The sequence below is a fragment of the Lates calcarifer genome, linkage group LG23, assembly GCF_001640805.2.
Source record: "Lates calcarifer isolate ASB-BC8 linkage group LG23, TLL_Latcal_v3, whole genome shotgun sequence".
Taxonomy (NCBI): Eukaryota; Metazoa; Chordata; class Actinopteri; family Centropomidae; genus Lates; species Lates calcarifer.
The window spans coordinates 16214142-16237485 of NC_066855.1; the positions used below are offsets into that span (position 1 = coordinate 16214142).

General features: G+C 40.3%; 2 protein-coding genes across 2 annotated transcripts in view; one reads left to right on the top strand and one right to left on the bottom strand.

The window, feature by feature from the left end:
• Positions 1–300: 300 nt before the first annotated feature.
• ghrhr2 (growth hormone releasing hormone receptor 2) lies at positions 301–4956 on the bottom strand. Its single transcript, XM_051066566.1, is given in 16 exon segments — positions 301–345; positions 764–790; positions 792–806; positions 1439–1568; positions 1648–1739; positions 2002–2068; positions 2159–2181; positions 2183–2220; positions 2313–2466; positions 2778–2910; positions 3043–3086; positions 3088–3168; positions 3283–3380; positions 4426–4533; positions 4621–4744; positions 4903–4956. Coding segments are annotated over 16 exon segments (1233 nt in total).
• A 4063-nt stretch (positions 4957–9019) lies between these two features.
• The window catches only part of mapta (microtubule-associated protein tau a), a 32715-nt gene continuing 18390 nt past the window's right edge, over positions 9020–23344 (top strand). Inside the window, exons 1-5 of the mRNA XM_051066343.1 lie at positions 9020–9102; positions 9600–9833; positions 18650–18815; positions 21129–21215; positions 22750–22839. Coding sequence (XP_050922300.1) covers positions 18668–18815; positions 21129–21215; positions 22750–22839 — 325 coding nt within the window. The 5' untranslated portion in view covers positions 9020–9102; positions 9600–9833; positions 18650–18667. The remainder of the gene's footprint in view (positions 9103–9599; positions 9834–18649; positions 18816–21128; positions 21216–22749; positions 22840–23344) is intronic.

Here is a 23344-nt window from a genome sequence, read left to right on the forward strand (position 1 = left end):
AACAAGATCTTGACAGAAAAGTTTATCTGAACAGTAAATTAACAAACTCCAGTGTAAATATTATTTATTGTAAGAGAGTTAAATACACAAAGGACTGTTCCACAAAGATTTTTCTCTTTCTAAACAAATTTCAAGCAAAACACGTAACTAGCACACATTTATACCTAACCCAAGCATGAGAATGGAAAATAATCAACCAAAGCAAAGATAAATAGCATCACTGGCTCTATAGTCTCCTGAAACTTCTGCCCTGAGACAATCCACAGAAAGACCAGAGAAGAAGTAAAACGATTCGTTATTTCAGCCTTTGGACTTCTGTGTCACATTGACAGTCATCTCTGTAGTCTGCAGGTTCGTAACAGATATCCCTACAAACCAATACGTATATGTACATGCATCAAACAAAAGTGATGAACACATCACAGTGGAAACAGTTACAGTATCTTAGTGAACATTTTGTAACCTAGATTTTCTATGTTATGCTAAAAGTAATCAGACAAAGTGTCATCTAAAGAGAACTAAGAAACACCAAACTACAAAGTGAGAGAAGAAATCAGTGAGTTGTTTTTCTTTACTCTGGATTTAAGGAACATCTTCTTGTGTCTGCAAATTGATGGCATTAGTGTTTGTCTCAGGCTGGCAATTCTTCATCCACCTGTGGATTTCTTTTTGAACCTGATAAACAATAATGATAACTTTTTTACTGCTATTTAATTTAGACAAAACAAGCACTGATGAAGACATACTTCTTGTATAGACTTACCTCTCCATTCAGAAAGCAGTACAACACCAGCAACAATAAAACCCTGTTACAACATGAGGAGTCAGAGTTAGGCAAAATCTTTTAAAGCTGCAATGATTAGTTGATCAGTTGATTAATTATTATTTTAATGATTACTTATTTGCTTAAGTCAGGCAGACAAAAGAAGACATTTGAGGATGCCATGTTGAACTGTGGGAAATTATATTGGACATTTTTTTTAGACTAAATGATTGATCGATAAAATAATCAGCAGGTTCGTACTGAAAATCTATATTGAAAGTGTTAAGTTGTTTCAACTATGAGTGCAAATAATTATTTTTATCTACAGTTATTAATCTAATCTAATTTCTTGATTAATGAATTGAACATTTGGTCTAAAAAAATGTTAGAAAAAGTGAAAAACAATCCAATGTGATATTTTCAGATGCCTTGTTTTTCCTGACAGTTGGTCCAAAACCTCATAATATTCAGTTTACTGTCGTAGATCATAAAGATGAGCAGAAAATCCTCACTCTTGAGAAGCTGCAGCCAGCAAATGTTTGGTATTTTAGCTTGAAAACTGACTAAAAATGACAAATCACTTATCTAAATTATTTAAACAGTAATGTTGAATAGAACACTGAATAACTTATTTATCTGTTTATCTTTTCAGTGATGTTATTGTGGATCTGTCACCTGGAAGGAGCCTAAAACTAATTCCAAGTAGAGTCGAGGTCCCACACCAATATGTTCTGGGAACAGGGCAAACACCACGTAGTGGACACCGAACAGAGGGATGAGGAGAAGAGTGGAGTGAACGAGTCTCCTGCAGGGGGCAGCAGACAACAGGAGAGGGAGGTCAGAGACTGACAGGAAGAGATGTAAGGTAAACAGATGAGTCTTACCTGTATGGCTGTGTCTCCCTCTGGTTTATATGCGTGGCCTTTGTCTTCTGAATGATGATCCGACTGATGTTCAGGAAGATTAGAAAGTTTATCTGTGGATCATAGAACACAGAGTAGAATACAGAGTAGATACTAAACTGCTTCATCACCAGTTAATTTGATGTTTTCTGTGTTTTAATTGAACTATTTACAGTCTTTTATGTTCGTATTTTCAGAAAGACAAAATGTTGGAGATGGTGATGATCACTGGCTGATATATTAGGAGGCAGTTTTAATACATTGTTTTGTTTTGAACCCGTCTTGTATGTTCTCAAGTAAATCTGTGGATATATTGAGGGGTTTAATGTTTCTTACAAAGATGGAGAGCAGGATGGGAATCTTTATTATCCACCACAGGTGACTCTCCAGGTTGTCCCAACACCTGTAAAAACAGACAAAGAATCATACATTAGGTTTAAACTGAATTAACTGTAAATATTTAACATATTAACATATTTTGATTTTTACTCACCCCTCATCGTCAGAGCTGTTTTTTCAGCAGGGCCCACATTACAACAGTGACTGTCGGAGCACCTACAAAATCAGACTCTTGATCAGCTGGGGGGGGGGGGGTGAAGACCAGTGTAAGTTTGATAAATACAAATACTTAAGTAGACATGGTGTACCCCAGCCGATGACAGCGTAGATCCAGAACAGCTTCCTGGTTTGAGTGAAGGCAAACAGCAGCAGACTCTGCAGGTACAAACCCTCCACTAGCAGCCAGGAGAAGTTGGACAGAACACAGAAATGGAAGAAGGTCACTGCTGCTTTACACTGGAGCTGCACAAAGGACACAAAGCATATCACAGCAAAATTCATATTCAAAGGCAAGAAAATACAGTGTGTATTACAACGTTGTATTACATGTGTGTGTTGTGTGTGTGTATGTATATATATATATATATATATATATATCCAATCAGAGATGAATGTTGTTTTAATGACTTCTAAGTCTTTTACTGATCTACAGTATCTACATTACTATAAGTCAGTGAAGGTCAGTTATTTTAAGGTAAAATTGTTGCATAATGTTGCTTTAATTTGTGTATAACATTGCTGCCTCATGCTGTGGGAGCTGGCTCTAGCCTTACTGTGGACACTGTGCAGTGGTCCATGCTTTTGTCTGCAAACAACACTGCATCTTTGATGAACACAGCGAGACTTCTGAGCATGAAGGACACGAACAGGTTGAGGTGGATGTAGTTGCGGGTGCAGAGCAGCTTCCTGAGAGACAGAGGAACAGTGATAAAAACACAAACATGCACAGAGGTGGCTGGAAATATATCATAAGCTTTATGAAAACTATAAGATCTGAATTTCTTGATCATATTAATTCTTTAATAAGTCAAAACCAACCTGAAGCAGCAGAAAACCACAACAGCGATGAGGAGAGCAGCCAAGAGAGACTCCATAACCAACACTGTACATCATCTTCAGAGCATCAAAGTAATTTTTCTGGAGCAAAACATGAAATATTTATCACTTATACTCAGGCACAAGGAACTAATCCTAAGTTTCCCACTGGCAAAAAAGCATTTTTTGCATTTATACTGAGCTCTTAGGAGACATTGTATCTGCTGTACCTCTGCTCCTCACGTCTTCATCCTGCTCATAAGCTTCATAGTAACAGGCTTTGTAATACGGCAGGTTTGGTTTACTCCATCCTTGGACTGTGCAGTTCCTGGTGATGAGAGCTGAAGAGAAAATGTTTTCAAGGACATTATGAGAAGCTGTAGCTGGGACCTGCTTTAAAGTAATCTAAAGAATGCAACATACTGTAGTTTCATTTTTCTTCTCAGATAGTTTAGGACTAAAAGAGGCAATGTGTCATTGAACTAATCACCGCAGTCACTGAAGATACTCAGTTCATGTCCTCAGCATTTTTCAAGAGGGTTAAAAACCACAACGAGGACTTTACATTGTACAAATAGGCATTAACCATCCAGATATGTTATTTGTTTAGGCCCAGTATTTTAATTTTAATATATGTCCAACGCTGTATATTCTTTACATTGTAAAGAGGGTGTTTAGACCATTACGTAAGCAGCTAAAATTGACAGAAAAGATATCTTTAAGCCTGTAATAATAGATTTTTGGCAGTTTGGGGGCAGTGACAACAACATATTAACAATTTATAAAGTATTATGTACATATATACTGTATAATATATGTAGTAATCAATAATTTAGACCTGGGGTTCAGTGTCTTTAGATTGGTGCACATGCTGTATCTTAGCATATTAATATACAGCGTATTTGGAAAGTATTCATATAACTTCATTTTTTCCCCTCACATTTTGTTAAGTAGCAACATCATGCTAAAATCCAAAAAAAGAAAGAAAAATCCCCTTTCCCTCGTCAATCTAAACTCCATAGCCCATCATGACAAAGGTCAGCTGCTAAGCTACATCTCGTGCTTCATGTAATGACAATTAAGTCTCATCTGATCAATATCCAGTCAATCATCTTAGGTCCCCACCAACCCCTGAGGGAAATATCTGGCTCCTTAGCTGCTAAATGCTCCACTGTGTTCATCAGCTGGTCTGTAACTGAGTCTGTCTGCTGTTTGCTGCTGAGCAGGTAGTGGACTGTGAGTTTTCCTCCTGTGTCTTAAAGCGACGTAAATTCATGAACCAAAAATAGTTTTTATTTATCTATTGCTTGTTAGTCAGAGTGGTATTGTTTCTTCTGAACCTGTTTTAGGGATGTAATGATATAATAATGTAATAATAATGCTTACCTGGAGGAGTTTCAGGCTTCAGCAGTGGCAGAGGACAGTGAACAGAGATGATGTCTCCTTCAGAGGCAGCTGGCCAGCAACTCACTCCATCCCACTCCATCCCACAACCTGTAACATTAACGTGTGAGCTTTAAGGACTGAGAAAGACTTGTTTCTACTCATTTATATTTTCTGATTTTAACAGGAAGTCATTACCTGCATTTTTGTTATTGCTTGACAGAAGTGATGCCGCAGCACTGGTCTCCATTTCGACTTTACACTCATTTTCTTTCTTTTGCAGATGAAGAATGATGGCACATTCTGGATGTGTTGAGTTAACCTGACAGAGAATTTTCTTGTCATTTCCACTGATGTGCAGCTATACAATGTCAATTACTCAAACTGTCATTATGTCTCACTGTCTTACTTACTAGGATAATATTTGTTTCAGACAAACATCTTTTTGCAACAGTTATTATTCATAACTTGACAACTTACCGTGTATCTTGTGATGATCAGCAGGCAAACGGCAGCAGTTAGACTGAACTCCATGTCTGAAGAGGTCTGCTTTCCACTCGCTTTCTGTTCGATCCAAGGATTTAATCTTTGTTACTGAAAACATCAAGTAAAAGGTTGGTCCCTGTTCTTACATTTACCTTGTGGTTGGATGTTTCTTATGTTTCCATCCAAATAACTGAAAATGTTTCCTCCTCAGGATCAGTGAGCTGCTGTGTCTGAGCTGCTGCACTGATGTGACTCTGCGTGAGATGGCCGAACTTACATCTCTGCTATAAAAGCATGGCTTCACCTGAGCAGCTTCATACTAACTTAACATGGAGACAAACAGTAAACAAAGTACGTGTCACTCTCTGCATGATTTATGGTGCACAGTTGAGATGACATACAGCCTTTAGGTGATGTGTGCATTAAAGGATAACTCTGGTATTTTTGAACCTGAAGTCTTATTTTCCCATGTTTTTGTTTGTAAATGATTGAAACTAAAGTGCTTGTTTTTTGCCACTGACAGGCTCAAATTGTTAAAGTGTCCAACTACATTATGGATTGATTCAGACAGACAGAGATAGATCTTTTATTAAAGGGTCAGATTCTTTTTGTTTAACCAGAAACATCATTATATATCACTACCAGACTCCACTGACAAAATCACTAGTTTTTTTGAGCAGAACACAAGAGCAGCTGGAATACTGTTGTTGATCATTTAGTTTATTCGTGTTATTGTGTGACTTTTAGTGGTGTAAGAAGTACTCGGATCCTTTATATAAGTAAATGTGCCACACAATAAAACAAACAACCTAACAGACTGAGGCAGCGGTATTCCAGCAGATCCCATGTTCTGCTTGGTAAAATTAGTGTCTTTGTCAGGGGAGTCTGACAGTGATATGTGGGGTCTTACTCTTTAATTAAAAAGGTTTATCTTTGTAGGAATCCTATCCATAATGTTGTCAGACAATTAAAATAATAATAATGTCAGTTGGATTACATTGCAGCAGCTATTAGTGATTACCAGGTACACTGTTCCTGAACAGTAAGAGATTTTTTTCCTTATCAATCACCAAAAACAAACAAAAAGAAAAAAAAAAAGAGAAAATGAGGCCCTGGTTGAAAAATACTAGGATTATCCCTCAAATGATGCATTTATATAATTTTATTTTACAGGCAATAACAAACACAGATCCTCCCACAGTGGGAGTTACTATGCAATATTCATCATACCTGTTTGGTGCCTTTTGTTTGTGAGGCACCTGGTAACATTAGTTTTGAAAGGTTTGTGAGAGAATATCTCCCTCTAGTGTTTGATTCCATATTTGTACTTCAGCCATTAGTTCACATTCATTTCAGGCTTGTGTATTTGTTCAGCTGTTTTGCTCTTAAACAATGAATTTTGTTATATTTAAATGGCTGCAGTGATTTAAACCTAAACTAAACTAACTCTAACCTGTTTCAAGATAAACGCCCTAATTTTGTCATGGTGCACATCAGTGACCCTCTGTTGCTATTTTGTATCACTTTCCAGTGGTTTTGCATTTTTTTGTTTTTCATTTTGTGTCTTTTGCAGTCAATTTACATTACTTTGTGGATGTTTTCTATTATTTTGTGGTTGTTTTGCATCACCTTGAGGTTGTGTCTCTCTTAGAGTCATTTTGCATTTCTCGGTGGCTGTTTGATTCTTACCAGCAAGAAAGGTTAACATATAGAGGTTATGCTCCTAAGAAGCCCACTGCCTATCACCCTCTTACTCTTGCCACCCATGCTCCCTCAACCCCCCACCCCAGTCAGACTCCAGGGTGGCCTGTGCTGCCCCTCCTTTCCTTCCTCTGTTTTTGATCATCATTTTATTCCTTACACATTTGAGACAGAGAGTGGAACAAATTTGAGTTACTTAACATTAATCCAGGGGAATTATCACAACTTGTCTGTCTGATTTGGATAAACCCACGTTACACAACTTTGATTTTTAGTGAGGGAGCAGATGGTCAGTCATGTGTTTAAGAATCTTCCATACAGAAAAGCCCAAAGTCTTAACTGGCATCTAAAGAACTCATAACTGTGTTGTGAAGTCCTTTGTACAGTCAACACTGATCTGAATCTGCTGTCACAGTCAGCTCCCAAATACTTGAGCCACTGATTCCTCTGCCACAGTCTTTTCACTCTGGAGCTGCTTCAAAGAGCAGAGAGCAGCAGACTGTTGGTGTCAGTGACCAAACATGACTGACTGTCGTGGTTGAGGACATAAGGATCCCACAAGAGAAAAAGTTTCCCATGCAGCATCGTTTTACCGCAGGATTCTAAACAGAAACATCGAGGGGAAATCCAACAAAAATCTCCTTTCAGTTAAAGAAAGAAAAAAAACATCAGTACCATAAATCATTCAGCTGCAAACAACATGCTCATTCTTCCCAGCCGGACTGTCTGTGTTCACTTTAAGAAACAAGATTACAAAAAGCTAACACCAGTAAATCCAGTTTTCTCTTTGTGGAGTTTTCACTGGCTTCAGGACTCAGCTGAAGTTAAAGGAACACATCAGTGTTTTTATCTTTTACTGCAAATCAGCAATTACACATGTTGATTAGCTCCTAAAGGACCACCCTCTAACAGACTTCTGGAACCTCTTAAAAGACCATCAAAACCTCCAAAACTCCCTGAATCTTCTTAAAGACCCCCAGAAGCTTGTTGTTGACTGCTAAAACTTCCAAAACTACATGTAGAACCTTCTCAATGACCATTGGAACCCCCCAGAGGGCCCCTAGAAACTCCTAGAGGATATCACTGCAACCTCTTAAAGGACCACTGAAATATTCCTAATGACTATTAAAAACCTCCTAAAACGAGATGTAGAATCTCCTTCAACCTTCTAAACAACCCCTAGAACAACCTAAATTACCTCTAGAACCTTCCTATTGACCACTAAAACAGCCTAGATGATGCTGAGAACCTCCTCAATAACTACTATAATTATGTAAAGGACCCCTTAGATTCTGTTAACAGTGTACTAACATGAATGAAAGGCAAGTAAAACCCAACAGAAAGTGCACTTTCCTTTAATTTATCACCTGTCTGTACTTTTAGAGTCCAATATTATATCATCATCACCATCATTGGATCTTTTTCTTGAAAAATAACTGAAACAATTAATCAGTTATCAAAGTAGTTGCTAATCAACATTCTGTTAATCTGTCTGAATCTGCCTACCAGCTTCTCTAATTATATGCTATATTATTCTACAACTTTTCTTTTAAAACAGAAAAACCCTGCCAACCACATCTTCAGCTCCACTCGTGTAATTGTTCATGGAAAGAATGAAATGTGATTGAAGTGGCTACTCCAGGTAAAAGGATTTAAAAGCCGTTTAAAGGGGGATTTTCGGCCGGAGATGGGGATCCCACGGCAGCACCTGGCCCACAGCGAACTCTCACCACAGGATAAATCCAAATCATCTTCAGCCACACAGCTAGTGACAGCTGTTGTACCGGGCATATTTCCAAAAGCAGAGAAAAGGACAGAGAAAGAGAGAGTAGAGGAAAAAAGAAAGAAAGAAAGAGGGCACAAAGAGTCTTGTCTTGCCAGGACATCAGGGCTTCAATGTTCCCAAACAAATCCAACCGTCAATAATTCCACTGCTGTTTTCCGGAGCTGAATGGTTTTCTCAACTTAGTGTAAAAGTTGGCACCCAGTGTGTGTGATAGTGGGAGGCCATGGGCAGGCAAGTGAAAGAGGAGTGACACAAGGGTGCACTGTTTAGTCCCCCAGGCCTCCACTAGTTTATGTGCCAAGGCTCGACCTTTGTGTGCCGACCACACTGATCTGTTACTGTAGCTTCTGTTCAGTCTCACACACAATCACTGCACATTTTTAAATCATGTAAAACTATTTATAACCCATTTTTCCCCTTTAATTTTTTCCCTTAAGTACCTTTAAGGTTGACTGAAATCATATTGTTCGGCTCTTCTTTGAAGCAGCCTGATATTTAAAGATTCAAAGTCACAAAGTCAAAACACTTTTTTAAGCACTTCATTCCCAGGCCAGGTGGAGCTCATTAATTACTGATCAGGTAGCACCTGGGCGGAGCTACAGAGAAGGCAGGAAAGGAGAGGGACAAACAAAGCACAAGGAACAGGTTACTTAACTGGAACATTATCATTTCATTTACAGTTGGGGACTCGCGTCTGTGATAAAAATGTAATATTCATGTTTGTATGTATGTTCATATGTTTTATATTTAACATCTTAACCTGAAAAGTAACTGGTAACTAGCTGTCAGATAAATGTAGTGCAGTAAAATGTGCAGTATTTCTCTCTGGAATATAGTGAAGTAGGGGTAGCATTAAACTGATGTTGAACTGAAGTTACAACTACCTTAAAATGTACATACTACTAAATTACATTCCACCACTGCCTCCGAAAAGGGTGTCCTATTGGCCACATAGTATATAAGGCAACATGAAGTATATTCCAAATGCACTTATTTATCATAGTTAAAATCTTAGTGATTATTGGAAACTTATGATATATGATAAATTCAAATGTATCTGTGTCTGAAACGCTCCTAATTAACGTTTTTAATGTTTCAGTCGATATAAGTGTGTGATGCAGTTTATCAGGGTTTATATAACATACAGAAAGAAATTTTGTCCTTGCAAAGCTTATATTTGCACCCCTTTGTTTACACCCTGCAGGAAACCAGATGGACTGAGCGCTGTGTGGAGCAGACAGGTTGCATTTCAGAACAGCCAGCCATCGCTCCGCTCCGCTCCTCTCCTCTCCGCTCCGCAGCGCCCCGCCCCGGCCGTGCCGCTGCACTGCGAGGAACCGCTCTCTCTGAGTGTGTATGTGTGTGTGTGTGTGTGTGTATGTGTGTGCGACCGGTGACCGACTGCCGCTGAAGAGACAACACCGCTGTCTGCGCTCAGGTAAGAAAAAACCCCCGACATATTTCTCTTTATTTCATCGACCCAGTCTCGGCGCAATCGCACCGAAATATCGGAGCGAGCGGCCGAAGACGCTGCGTCGTAAATTCTCCATCGGCATTCGTCTTGTCACTTAATATTTTTTGCATGAGGTGGGAGAGGTTGGGCCTGTGTGCGTTACACATATAGAAATATCATGCACATGAATGAGAGGCATTTTCCTCACATTGTATGTCACCACAGATCTTCCTGCAGCGACTCATTTCACGCGTTTATTTTCCTCCAAACCCAGCCTTTCATTGTGCGCGGTTTCCATCTTCATCTACAATAAACAAGAGAAACGTGTTTTTGTTGCAGCCATCATCGCTCCAGCCCCTGGAGGAGCAGTCACCTCCCCACTATAACGCGGCTTATTGCATGTTTTCTCCTCATCCTCTGCTTTAAAAAACAAAAAACAAAAATGTCTCTATCATCACCACCATCCTCATCCTCAGGAGCAGGTCCTGCTTTCGCTCCAGCCGTTCGGATATTGTCCTAGCGCGCTGTAACGAGACTAATCCGACAGAATATTTATAATCTCATTATTAAAGGATCTCACGAGGACAACAAGGCAATGTTATTCTCTCATATTCACTCCAGTTTAGTGGCTGTGATCACTTCTTTTCTTTGTGTCGTCTGGTTTGAGCGCAGTGTGTGAATTTGTGGCTGTGGAGGACTCAGCTCTTCACGTTGCTTTTCTCCCTCCCGTTATTCTGGATCTTTCGCTTCTTTCTCGCAACTGAGGGCCTAAATGGCTTCTAGCTTAGCCTCACAAATGGTTCCCTTTATTCTGCTGCATTTACATCAATGCAAAAAAAAGCCCTCCCTGGTGTGTAGCTGTTCGTTTTACACCCGCGGCTCTTTACTGTATTTTCATATTCTTACATTATTTAGGGGGGCAGATGATGTAGGGAATCGGGGATGATGCGGCGGACTGTGCGCAAATGCCAAGCCCATTTTTCATTTTGATCAACAGTGGAGAGTGTCCGCACAGCAGCAGCAGCGCAGCGTCTCCACAGCCCGGGCAGTGAACCAGGCTGCTTATCTGACACATATGGGCTCCTCGGTAATCCGCCCGGGGTCAGCGGACACGATCTGATCCACTGTAGGTGCACGAAAGCCTCTCACCACGAACCCTTTCACAAACCAAATGAAAACAATAGGGCTTAATGCGCTGCTTGCACGTCAGTGATAATAATACCTGCGGTCTAATTGGGAATGGATGGACTCATTGGAATGAGCCTTTTTCCCTCGCCTCGGCTTGGACACACCTCCCCACCCCCCCCCGCCAGTACCCACGGGTTTTACTTGTGCGCCCTCGTTACATCGATTTCTGCGCTACAAGGCGGAGGGGGAAACCAAACGGGCATGTTGTAGTCTGCAACCGCAGCTGCAAGCCATTCCAAGCGGCCAGGTGATCCGCTGAAAGGAATGGAAGACCTCTCCGTGTCATTTCTGTTACTGTTTTGATAGACGCAGGCGGCCCTTCTGCAAGTTTCTGCACAGCACAACACTTTGGCACGAGTTGTTACTGGAGAAATGCACTGGTATGCACGCGCACAGTGAGGTCCCACATGGACTCCTCCCTTCCATAGAACTGCTCAACTTGTTCAAGTTAAGGGATGGGTTCAGATTTTTTAAAAATTATCTCAATACATCACTTATGGACCGTGTTGAGCTGCTGCTGCTATCCTTTCTTCTCTCTATACTGATGCCGTGCAGCTATATAAGCTATAAAACCTTACTTTACACCTTGTTGAGATTCCTACCTCCCTTTTATAAAATCAGATATTGTGCTGTCTTGTTCAGACAGTCTAAATGCTATAAAAGCTAGCCTAGTTGGCTTTTAGCAGGACAGGGTTATCTGGTGTTGGCCTACTTTTTTTCCCTCATAATTGTCAGTTTTAGCTGCTGTCTTATTTATGTGGTATAACAGAAGTCTGAGTGTCAGCAATGCTAATATTTTGCTTCTAGCTCTGTCATCTCTTTTCTTCTTTTGACATTAGCATGCTAACCAGTTAGTCCTGACCTGTCTCATGACTTTTCAATAGCAACTCACTGTAGTATCCAGATTACCCTGAAGGAGTACCTCTGCTCAGAGGATGTATTTTAACCTCTAGTGTTGTAAACGCAATGATGGCTGAAGCTCCGGCTCCCTGCTCCCCGCAAGGAGCCACATTCGGTGGCAGAGAAAACTTCCAGAAAGCCCCTTTTTTTATTAGAAAACTCAATTATTGTTTCAGATTTGTTATTAATATAGTTTCTGATATTTCTTTGGTTAGAAGTTGAATACCTGTCTTTATCATGATAAATGCTGGAGGACTTGGACCTACATTATACAGTCTTAAACAAAGACTAACATGTTTAATTTTATAAATGTATCACAGTATTGTCAATAAATCAAACAAACCAGCACAAATTCATCACTCATCAGTCAGTTAAAAGGAAATCAGCAAAACTGAAACATGATCAGTTTTGAATGACAAGTAGTTTTATCTGCCAAGAGGCTGAGGGTGATTGCAGTATTGAAGCCCTTAATTGAGACAGTTGCTCTTCTGAATTTGGCTGCTGACTTCACTGAGTCATCACCTTCGACAACATGGCCTCAGGCGTCAGCGTTATGAAATGAATCCTCACTGAAGTGCTCCATTTAGCAGACTGACAGCCTGTTGCCTCATGCAGGCTTGAGTCCAAAGGTGACTGCATCATGTTGGAAGGTCTTGCCTGAGCAGCTTAGGCTGGCAACACCAACGACATCTCTTAGATTGCTTCTCTACGCTCAAGCTTTTATATAAGTTATTTCCACTGTTTGCCTCAGATATCTGCTCTATAGCTGACACAGTTATTTTGAGTCATTTTTTAGATAAAAATTGCCAAATATTCTCTAGTTGCAGACAGGCGTTTTAAAAACAAAATATCAAGAAAACAATCAACAGATAATAAAATAATCATTAGTTGTAGCTCAAATCTGCACCTTATGTGGTCGTATTTTTGGTTCACAAGTTTAATTTTGTTAAACATTAAGTTTTTTTAATCATCAAATTCATTTAATATTATTTCATGTTACTTTTCTTTTCTATGTTACTTCTTTTTTTTAATTTATTTCTTATTTTATAAATCGATTCCTGGGCTTATCCTCTGACAAAATAATACACTTTTTTCGTCACTGATGTGCAGAGTAAGAAAAGACATGATAGACCTGTCACAGTTGTAATTTCTGCCAAATGAAGCTGTTCAGACGTCTCTCTCTGGTTGCATCGTCTCATAAAAGAGAAGAAGAAATGCCACTGCAGGCTTTAAATTGCATTCTTGTACTCAGTTAATTGGCACCATGCTGATGGAGGACTTTGGCTCATTGCACCAGTTAGACCAGTGTGTGTGTGTGTGTGTGTGGCTGATCAGATTGTGTAGCTCCAGATCTTGTGTACATACTGAAACATGCAACAGCTGGAGTATCTGTTTACTTGACACTTTACACCATGAAAACACAAGAAGAATTCCTCATATTTTCAGTTCCTCCCTGCAAGACTCAACAATGATGTGTAGTGTGTTTCAGCTGCTCTGAAAACTTGATTATGTAACAAATCTCGCTTTAAGTGGCTTCAGTGACTTTAAACTGAAAGGAGGACGGGTGGAGAGGTAGCAGGGTGTGGTGAAACATCCTGGAGTATGAAAACAAAGATGAAAAATATTCCACCAATGCGACTTTACTTGGCACAGCAGCTCTTAAACATGTGTATTTGTAGCTGCTGCAGCAAGAGGCCACGTGCAGACCGGCCCTGCAAGATGTTTCCCCCCTTCAGTACTTTAGATGGAGGTGGAAAATGCAAACGGGCTCCACCTTCAGCCCCTCCGCCACAGGGCAGGGCCCACATTAGAAAAGGTAGAGAGTCAGTCTGTGGCTGCTGGGAGGCTGGGCGAGAACAGAGAGAGAGAGGGAACGATGAGGAAAGTAGGTCAGAGATACAGAGGCACTCAAGCATGAGAGCAGCATCCTCGTCTCTCAGCTGAGCTATGAGCAGCACTGGTGAGCGGATAGGCCTGCACACAACCATCAGACAAACCCCTTTGTTTTTGGGTTTTAGCTTTGAAACGATGATGATGAATCAATTAGTGAAATTACTGAAAATTAATCAACAGTTTTGGGTCATTTATGAAGCACAAATGCTAAAAATACTCCGCCTCCAGCTTCTCCATTGTGAGGATTTGCTGCTTTTCTCTGTTTATTTCAGTGTAGATGGAATATCTGGAATGTCTTTTAACTGTAACCCAGACACACAAGCAATTTAACATTTTATAGATAAACACTTTAACATCCACCCTCCCTGAGGACTCCATATTTTTAATGCTTCAGCTGGATTCTGTGATATGCAGTAGAGCTGAAACAAGTCAATTGTAGGCCTGCAAAGAGGGATTATTTTCATTTTTATGTTCATTTTGTCAGTTAATCAAGTCCTGATTGCTTGGTCTAAAAATAGTGATAAATGCTCAGCACTGTTTCCCAGAGCTCTAGATGACATCGTCAGACCAAGTCTCCAAAACATATTCAACTCAAAACACAAGAAAGCAGCAAATCCTCACATTTTAAAAAGTGGAACCAGAACAGCAACAATTTTAACAACAGATGAATAATTCAAATCATTTTTAAAGCAAAAATGCAAAAACTTCTCTTGGTCTGGCTTCTGACGTGAGGATTTCCTGCTTTGTCTTGTGGGTCTGTTGTTTTATAAAACAAGCAGTTTTAAAAGTTGTCACTTTGGGTATTCAGAACTATTTATTTGTCAACATTGTAGCATCCACCCTCTTAAACACACCATACTTTCAAGGCTTCAGCTGCATTAGAGCTTTTGCAGCTTAATCAAGAAGATAATCAGCAGATTATTCAATAATGAAAATAACTGTCCTGGATCCTACATTTCCCACAATGCAACTCAGCATCTGACAGTATTTGTGTTTGACCATCCTTTAATGGGAAATCCACACGTTTCCAAACCTCCTTTTAAACAAACTAAAATAAATTACTTTCCTTCTGACTAAACTGATCTTTATGTGTAAAATCACTGGATTTCCATCCATTTCCACACAATTCTCCACTTTTCAGAATCATACTGTGCATTTACAAGTAGAATTGCTTGCACAGTTTCAGCCTGCATGTCCTGCTGCATGCTCCTGGAGCTGTGTCAACATCCCTGTTGACCGTTCTCCTTGCAGAGGAGCCGGGGGCCTGTGCCAAGATTACATTTTCACACGCCCCTGAGAGGAACAAGCTGCATCAGCAGACCTTTGAGCCTTTTCCCCCTCATGAAGCTGCGACAAAGACCCGCTGTCATGTTCCCTTTCTTCGGCAGGTGAAATTTGTGTGTGTGTTTTGTCCCAAAGCAAATCATCAACACAATGAGTGAAGAGCTGGTGGCTCAATAAAAATAAAAGCTCTTAAGTTTGCAGAGTAGTTTTGTTCTGAGAAGCTCAAATTCCAAGCTAGGAAATTACATGAGCACTAAAACCAACTCCTGTAACATAACCATGTTACAGTCTAATCTACATTCCCTCTGTACACATAGTTATCAGCTTAAGGATCCAGTTCTTATCAGCCTTGAGTTTGTTTGCTCTCTAACCGTCTGAGCTCCCGGATTCAGAGTGAACAGCCTCTCAGAGGGATTGTCTTCGTTGGCAAGGGTGCAGCTTTCTCCTTGTTTGGATTCTGTCATGTGTAATGCTACAATGGGAGTTTTGTCCGGGAGCTGTGTGTGAGGACTGAGAGTATGCTATTCATCAGAATTTCTATGGGATGCACAAATGTCGCTCTACCATTTATAATATATGGGGACCTCCCATTTCTTTAAATACGGGATAGTACTTTTTTAAAGAATAGAACTGGTTTTAATTACTGTCAAGAAATTCCACAATAAGACTTTAACCAACTATGCATTAGTCCGTGTGTTTGTACTTTCCGACTTCCCGGGCTGAGGCTCTATTTCAGCAAATATGTCTGGTTGATTGTTGACTGCTCGCCTGTTTGGAAAAAACAAAACAATCAACCAGTTTAGAGTTTTCTATGCAGGATTAAGATTAAGAATGGGGATGTCGTGTTCCTGCATCAGAGCCAGAAAAATGACGAAAGATACAGCCACGAAAATGTCAACAAGCGTGGAAGATTTCAGTGCAGCTGTACAGGTTGTTGTAAGTTAATTTATAGAAATAACAACTTTTAACACTACGTTAACTGCTACTAACGAGTGTCAACTGAAAGCAATGTTGGCAGGATGGATAAGTGACTTGCTACCAAGCAAAATAACAACCCCTACCAAACAGAGGTTGGCTAACATGAACTTAATGTTAGGCTGATTAATGAGGTGAAACAAAATGGCTTCTCTGCCACTGAACATGGTTTCCAGTGTGTAGCAGGTGGTGGTGAAGGTCGCTTGCGACATTCTTCAGCCATTGTTGCATTTACAATTCAAGAGGTTAGAATACGTTCTCTGAGCAGCTTCAGGACAGACTGGATGCTATAATGAGTCCCTTGTCCCGGCTTACTGGTTAGCATGCTAACTTAAGTAGAAGAAAAGCAGTGATACAAGCAAAACTTTGGCATTGCTTCCCACCTCTGGAGATGGCTGCTGGCGAGTAAAGGAATGAAGTTTGATGCTGGGCTTCCAGCATTTCCTCTATACTAAACAGCTGCTAATGCTAAAGTTGGCTACGTAGCGATAGCAAAAGTTACAAATAGCACCTTTAACAAGTTAGATTTTTTTTATATATAAAACATTATAGCAAACATTACTCAAACAGAAAGAAATGGTACATTTGTTGGGGACTATTTTCAGTGGCAGATTAATCTACATTTGGTGCTCTAGTGAGTATTTCAGGCAGCAGGACGGTGTGTGTGGGACTGAGTCAAAATAAACTACAGTGTGTGTGTTCATGGTAATGAGGAGCTCTGTGGCACAAGGAATCAGATATCTCAGGCTTTGGTGTGGGTATTTCCATGGGATTTATATATCCTTTAACATTTTACTTTTTTACATGAGCAAATTTTCTTGATTACGACAATTTAGTTGCCACTTTCTCCTATTCATGACGTTTGTGCTGAGTTGTTTAAACACCCAAGGTCAGGAGATATGAAGGTACACAGAGGGGAGGTCACATAGCTGAGCCAAGTGTGGCTTTAGAGTAGGTTTTATAGGGTGGAGTAACCACAGCAACAGTTAAGGCATTGCCTCTTGTAAAGAGACAGTTGCATCAGGTGCCATCCCAGAAGTTGCATGGTGTTAAAGAAAAGGCTAAAGAGGAGCAGAGGTGCAGGAAGTACTCAGATTCCATAAAAAGAGCAATAAAACAAAGTACAATACTCCATTATAAGTACGTTCAAATCATTCTGTAGAGAAGTAGGACATTACAGATACATCCACTTAAAGTATTAAAAGTAAAAGTACGTGGCTCCTGATAAATTGTTATAAATGGCATTTTTAGACTTTGAATACAGTTAGGTAGTCTTCATACATTTAGGTAGTTTAGCAAAGTGGTTCCCAACCTAGGTTTTGGACCCCTCCAAATCATCATGAAATAAATCTGAGAGGATGTGAGATGATTAACAGGAGAAGAAAGAAGAAATACAAAGATCTGAAACAGAAAACAGCTTTTATTCTTTGGACTTGTTGAGTCTCAAACAATTATTTGAAAGTGGAAAGGTCTCTTTGGAGACAGTGTATAGTGCAGTAAAAAGACAGTATATAGTGCAGTATTTCCCCCTGAAATTTAGAGAAGTAAAAGTTTAAAATGGGAAGAAAAAGAACCTGAAAATAATTCTTGACTACATCTACTCAGCTGCTTTCCACCACTGCAGAGGACTAACATTTATAGAAACATTAGTCAGTTGTACTTCTAACATAATCTAATGTTATAAACTATCTTTTGGTCACTACAGGCTTTAAGCAGTGCCTCAGAGATTAAACAGAGTTATGTTTATGTGCCAAAGTGGGCATTAGGGTGAAAATAAGATCAGAAGCTGGCAAACTCTGCATTGCTACACAAACACGGAAAGAGCAGTTTGGATGCCGAGACTGATTACACCGTAAGCTCTCTGCACTGGCACTGGGTTATAAAAGTTGTGTGTGTGTGTGTGTGTGTGTGGTGTGGGGGGGGGTGGTGTGTGTGTGGTGTGTGTGTGTGTGTGTGTGAGTGTGAGAGATAGAGAGAGAGAATGGTTGTGAAAAAATTATGATTCAAGCTGAAAACTGCTGATGTAACCTGAGGCTTGGGTTTAATCTGATATGTAATCCTCTTTTTATGAGATTTGATGCAATTCACATCTTGCCTGTTGAGGGGGCAGGTCAGGACCATACGGTTCATTTCCTGTGCTACTGTAGGAAGCATTAGCATCTTGATGACTGATTCTGTGCTGAAATAAGGCAGCGAATGAAGGCTGAACAGGTTCAGAGGTACCTCTGTGGTTGTTTAGAAAGTGTGAGGACGACGTGCACATGAGCAGAAGGGACTATTTTTATCTGTTAGGCTGTAACATGAAGCGCCGACCCCACGTCAGGATGTATAAATAACCAGGTTTCACAGACACAGTGTCTGTTTACATTTTGTGGTGACGGACTGGGTTCTGTACACCGGAAGACAGAGTGTCCATGAAGTACGCCATCGTTATATTTACTGTTTAAAACCAGGCGTTTGCCCCTTGTCACCTACTCTGCATGTTACATTTCTCTCCTGTCATGTGACACATCCAACACATATTGGACTTGAACTTGGGGGGTTGTGCTCCTTTTTTGCAGCCTGACCTGCGACTGGCAATGGACTACATGAACAACGCCTCGAACAGCTACAGTTCTGGAGACACCATGAGCGCCTCCCTAGCCAACATGACCATCAACGACCAGCACCACCAGGAGAACGGAGTCCAGATGGGACACAGAAGCCCTGGAGACGCCAAAATGAAAGGTTAGACGTGAGAAATACAGCCGACAAAAAGAAGCTTTCATAGTTAATGTTTTCCAATAATATAATGGCAATGAGATCATTAGCAATGTCTTCCTGTCTTCTTGTCGTGGTGATATATAGCAATATTAATAAAAAGGTCTGTCTCTGTAGGAATCTTAACATCCATGATGTTGTCAGACACTTACAATAACAATCTGAGCCTGTCAATAGCAAAAACAAGCACGTTAGGAGGAGGGTCAAAGTATAGTGTTACAGATTTGTAATCATCTGACCCAGCTGAATTGTGGGTAAACTTTGGGGTCCACAGGTTGAAGGTCGACTCAACACAAGTCACTATGTCACTTTGGCTTCATGTTAGAGCTTATCTTAAAGAGAGGCATTTAAATATCCACATACAGTTTCCTGAAAGTCCCTGTGGTCTATGAAGAGTCGGGGGAGAGGCTGGGACCCAGAGATTCAACTGTGCTTTGTTTTAATCCCTTTACATAATGGATACAAGACATGCTTGACTGGGCCTGAGTGCTCGACTGCAGCTGCACTGTGCTTTATAATCCAGGCATCTGGGTCAGACCCCTCAGAACAAGCCCTGTCTCCATCCTGAGCTACTGTTCGCTACCAATTCAGTTCATAAACAATCAGGCCTTTAATGCTGCACAGAAAACATCAACTTTCTAAGAAGGATATCTGATGACTGAAAGGATTATTAATGGTGAAAACGGCAAATAAATGGCGAGGGAAATGCTCTGCTTGCTTCAGTTTGTAAAATAAATAATTACAGTCCTGACAGATTGTTCAGCTTGTAGCTAATAATCAGTTTCAGGCCTATCAGCAATGTGTTTTCCTCTTCCTTATCCCGACCAACCATATGTCCAATTAGTACGTAGCCTAGCATTCCCCAGTTTACAGCCCTCGCTAGTGCAGTCGTTCTTCCCATTTCCATTCTCCATCATCTTGTACACAAACAGGAAGCGGTGCACAGAGTCAGCAGAGGTAAACAGCACAGAGTCAGGTCCGTCTGCAGAGCTAAAGAGCACAGTTATCAAGAGTGAAACACAGAGTGAGTATCTCGTCGGTCTGTGTGAGTAGGAGACGTAGAAACTGTGACTGAGTAGTGCAGTAGTAGTGTTTCAACCCAGTCTCCTCAATCTGCATACAATATCACAACTTTACACTTTCAAACAGCGTGATGTGTATATGCCGATCCTTTCCATGTTGTTTGGTTTTAATGGTTTAAGTTTTGGTGTAAGGCTAGGGAAAGATGTCCAGTTACCAGTCTTGAACAGTGCTCTACTGCTGCTTATGCAACTTCACTTGTCAACACACTCCCAAGCTGTCCACCCAACTCCCACCTCCTCCTGACGGGCCAAAAATCACTTTATAACAAGAAAAGAAAGTTACACCTCATACGAAACGCATCACTTGGACATGGGAAGAATTGGCATATCACCTGCACACATTTTGAAAGTGTAAAGCTGTGTTATTTGTACGCAGATTAGGCTGAGTGTTTATCGTGTAAGGTTAGTTGTGTGGTTACAGCTGGTTTAAAAGTGTGGAACAATGGGCAATCACCAAAACTCTCCTAACTCTTGCAGAAAATAATGTGTTCACGTGGGACCCCATGTTGAGCGTATGACTGCAGAGTTGGTCGTGTGAGGGTTAAAAATACTGTGATGATTGCGTTGAAGGACTTTGGTTGATGTGAGGCGTTTGTGTTTCGTTTTCAGACACTTCAATATCAGTAAGGGTTAATATATTTAATAGATTATAGTTTCTCAATCATAATTATGACTTGGTATTTACGGTAACTCTGATGTGACATGAACTCAGCATTGGTCGAATGAACCAGAATACTAAAAACACTGTTCAGTGTCCGGCAGGTGCCTGTTATAGAATTTCCTTTGAATGTATATTATCTGAAAACATCATTAATCATCTCCAGTATATCGTCACATCAGTTAGAAATCTGGCTATTTGCTCAAAAAGTGTGTCATATTTAATTTTGTCAGAATGGCTCTCCCTTATACTTCAACACTTTTATGTCAGACTGCTTCAGTTTAGGTTTTTATGCTTTGTTCTTGTTATGAGTGAAGTCCTAAGACGTGAATGTTAATCTTATTTCCTCAAACATTTTTCATGGATCTTGTTTTAGCAGCCAAAAAAGGCGGATTGGTGCCAATGTTTAAACCATTTAGATCTTATTTTGCAGCTCAAGCGAACATTAGCTGTGGTTGATTTAACCCATGTAGCCTGTTATTATTAGTGTCTTTCATAATTACCCTCAAGCCTGATTCCCAGTTTACCTTTAATTCACAGAAAATGAAGCAGATCTCCGTGAAAATGGGGTGAAACCTGTGTCTGAACACTCTCAGCCAGAGAGCTGTGACGACGAGGTGCAACCTGGTACGCCTGCCTGCACTCCTCATGTCATGAAGCTTGAAAACCAAAGACTAGACTGTGTTAATGCAAATTAACCTTCATTTAACATGTTTGAGTTCGTGTGCAGGTCATCTGTTAATTTCTCCTCTTTTACAGTCAACCTTCCTTTGTTTCAGTTGCAGAAATGTTGATCTTTCGGTTTGTTGATTTTCCTCTACCTCACAGCTTTCATTATTTCTGGCTTCCCAACCTTAACTCATCTTGCCTGTATGCTAATGTATGTTTCAAACCTGCTAATTTGTCTGATATTTATAGCCTGCTGGCGATAGGGAGGCACATGTAACTGTGTTGTCACCACAAACAAAGAGCAGTAAGAGCCTATTATCACACTGAACATGAAGAATCGCCTCCTCACAAGCCACAGATTGCTGACTAACATGGAAAAAACTGGCTCTCTGTGCCTGTGAGAATTAGCCACAGTAGCTCCATTCCAGTCTGGGTCAAGCAGGCTTTGATCATAAATAGTGAGAGTGACAGGTTGTCCAAAGTGTAGAGGGAGGGGGCAGGTCAGGTTGAAGAGCTTCTTAGATGTGCTCAGCAGCTCCTGAGTGTGTGAACATGAGAAATACCACAAGTGACCCGTCGCAGCAAACACAAGGTCAGGAGCAGATTTAGCTGAGCAAACTCAAGAAAGTGTCAGATGAGGGTGAAAATTCATTCAGAGTGTAATGATCCCTTATTTCTTCATTTGTCGATGAATGTTATTACTTCATTATTTGGAGTATTGTTCAGTCATGTGTTTTGCTGCACATAAGAAAGACCTCAGCAGGATTCACTTAGTCCAGAACAAGGCCAGCAGAGTAGTGTTAAGATGCCTATACTCCACTAGTATAGATATTATCAGGTTACACCCCGTTCTTTACTTGAACACCTGTAATAGCTGCACCAAATACGAGAGGGGTCTATGTTCCCAGGGTCCTTAGTTCCCAACACACATTACACACATTAAACCTCTCATTGCCTTTGGGTAAAATTCGACCTGATAAACACAATAACCTTCCATTTGGTTTCCCTGAGTGTAGGCCTGTTAATATTGAGAGCCATATGGCAGTGATGGGGAACAGAAAACCCTTTTTAAGTGTTCCTACAATAGTCCATGTCATATTAAGCAAAGACAAAGCTGATCATCTTTTTCAGGTTCCCATTATATGCTATAAAGAGTTGGGGAACATGGGACCTTGAGAACAAAGAACCCTTGATGAACACAGAGAGCTGGGGAGTTTAACAACTCTTAAGTGACTGGAGTTTAGCAGTTCCTCATTCTCATCATACTTAGAGCTTCCTGGGTTACTGCTGCTTCTTGGTTTATTGTGTCTAGAAATATTATATTTATGTTTGCATTACCTTCAGTTATTGGTTAATAAGATGCTTTTTTTTTTATCCCACTTTTTTTTGTGATGCATTTTGAGGGCATGGACCGCAGGCAGACTATCACCTACTGTGATGAAGATCCAAATAAATAAACAAATAATCTGACCGACATCCATTTATCCCACAGCGGAGGCATCTGCAGAGACAGGTGGTGTTGAAGTTGTGTCTGAGCTCTCAGAGATAGAGAGCGCCTCATGTGAAGACGAGGGGCAGCTTGGTATACCTCCTGTCTTTGACCGCTTCGCCTCTTTTCAGCTGCTTGTGCACTCATTTATTTCTCCAGCCTCTTTTCTCCAGAATAGTTTGACACTTTGGGAAATGTGCATGTTTGCTTTTTAACAAGAAAGAGAAGATTTATATTTTCACTCTGATGTCTGTACGGTTAATATGAAGCAACAGCCAGTAGCCAGTTAGCTTAGCTTAGCATAAGGACTGGAAAGAAGGGGGAACAGCTAGCCTGGCTCTGTCAAATAGTACAAAAAGCATCCTAACACTCAAAATCTCACTGATTAAACTGTTTGGCTTTATTTTCTTCAGTTAAAATTTGGGCTATAACTACTGATTATTTTCTTGATTAATTAATGAATCGTATGCTCTAGAAAACATCAGAAAACTGCTATCACAATATCCTACAGCACAAGATGATGTCATCAATTGTCCACAACCTAAAAATAATCAGTTAGCTGTAATCTCAGAATTGTTGTAGATGAATTTTCTTTTAT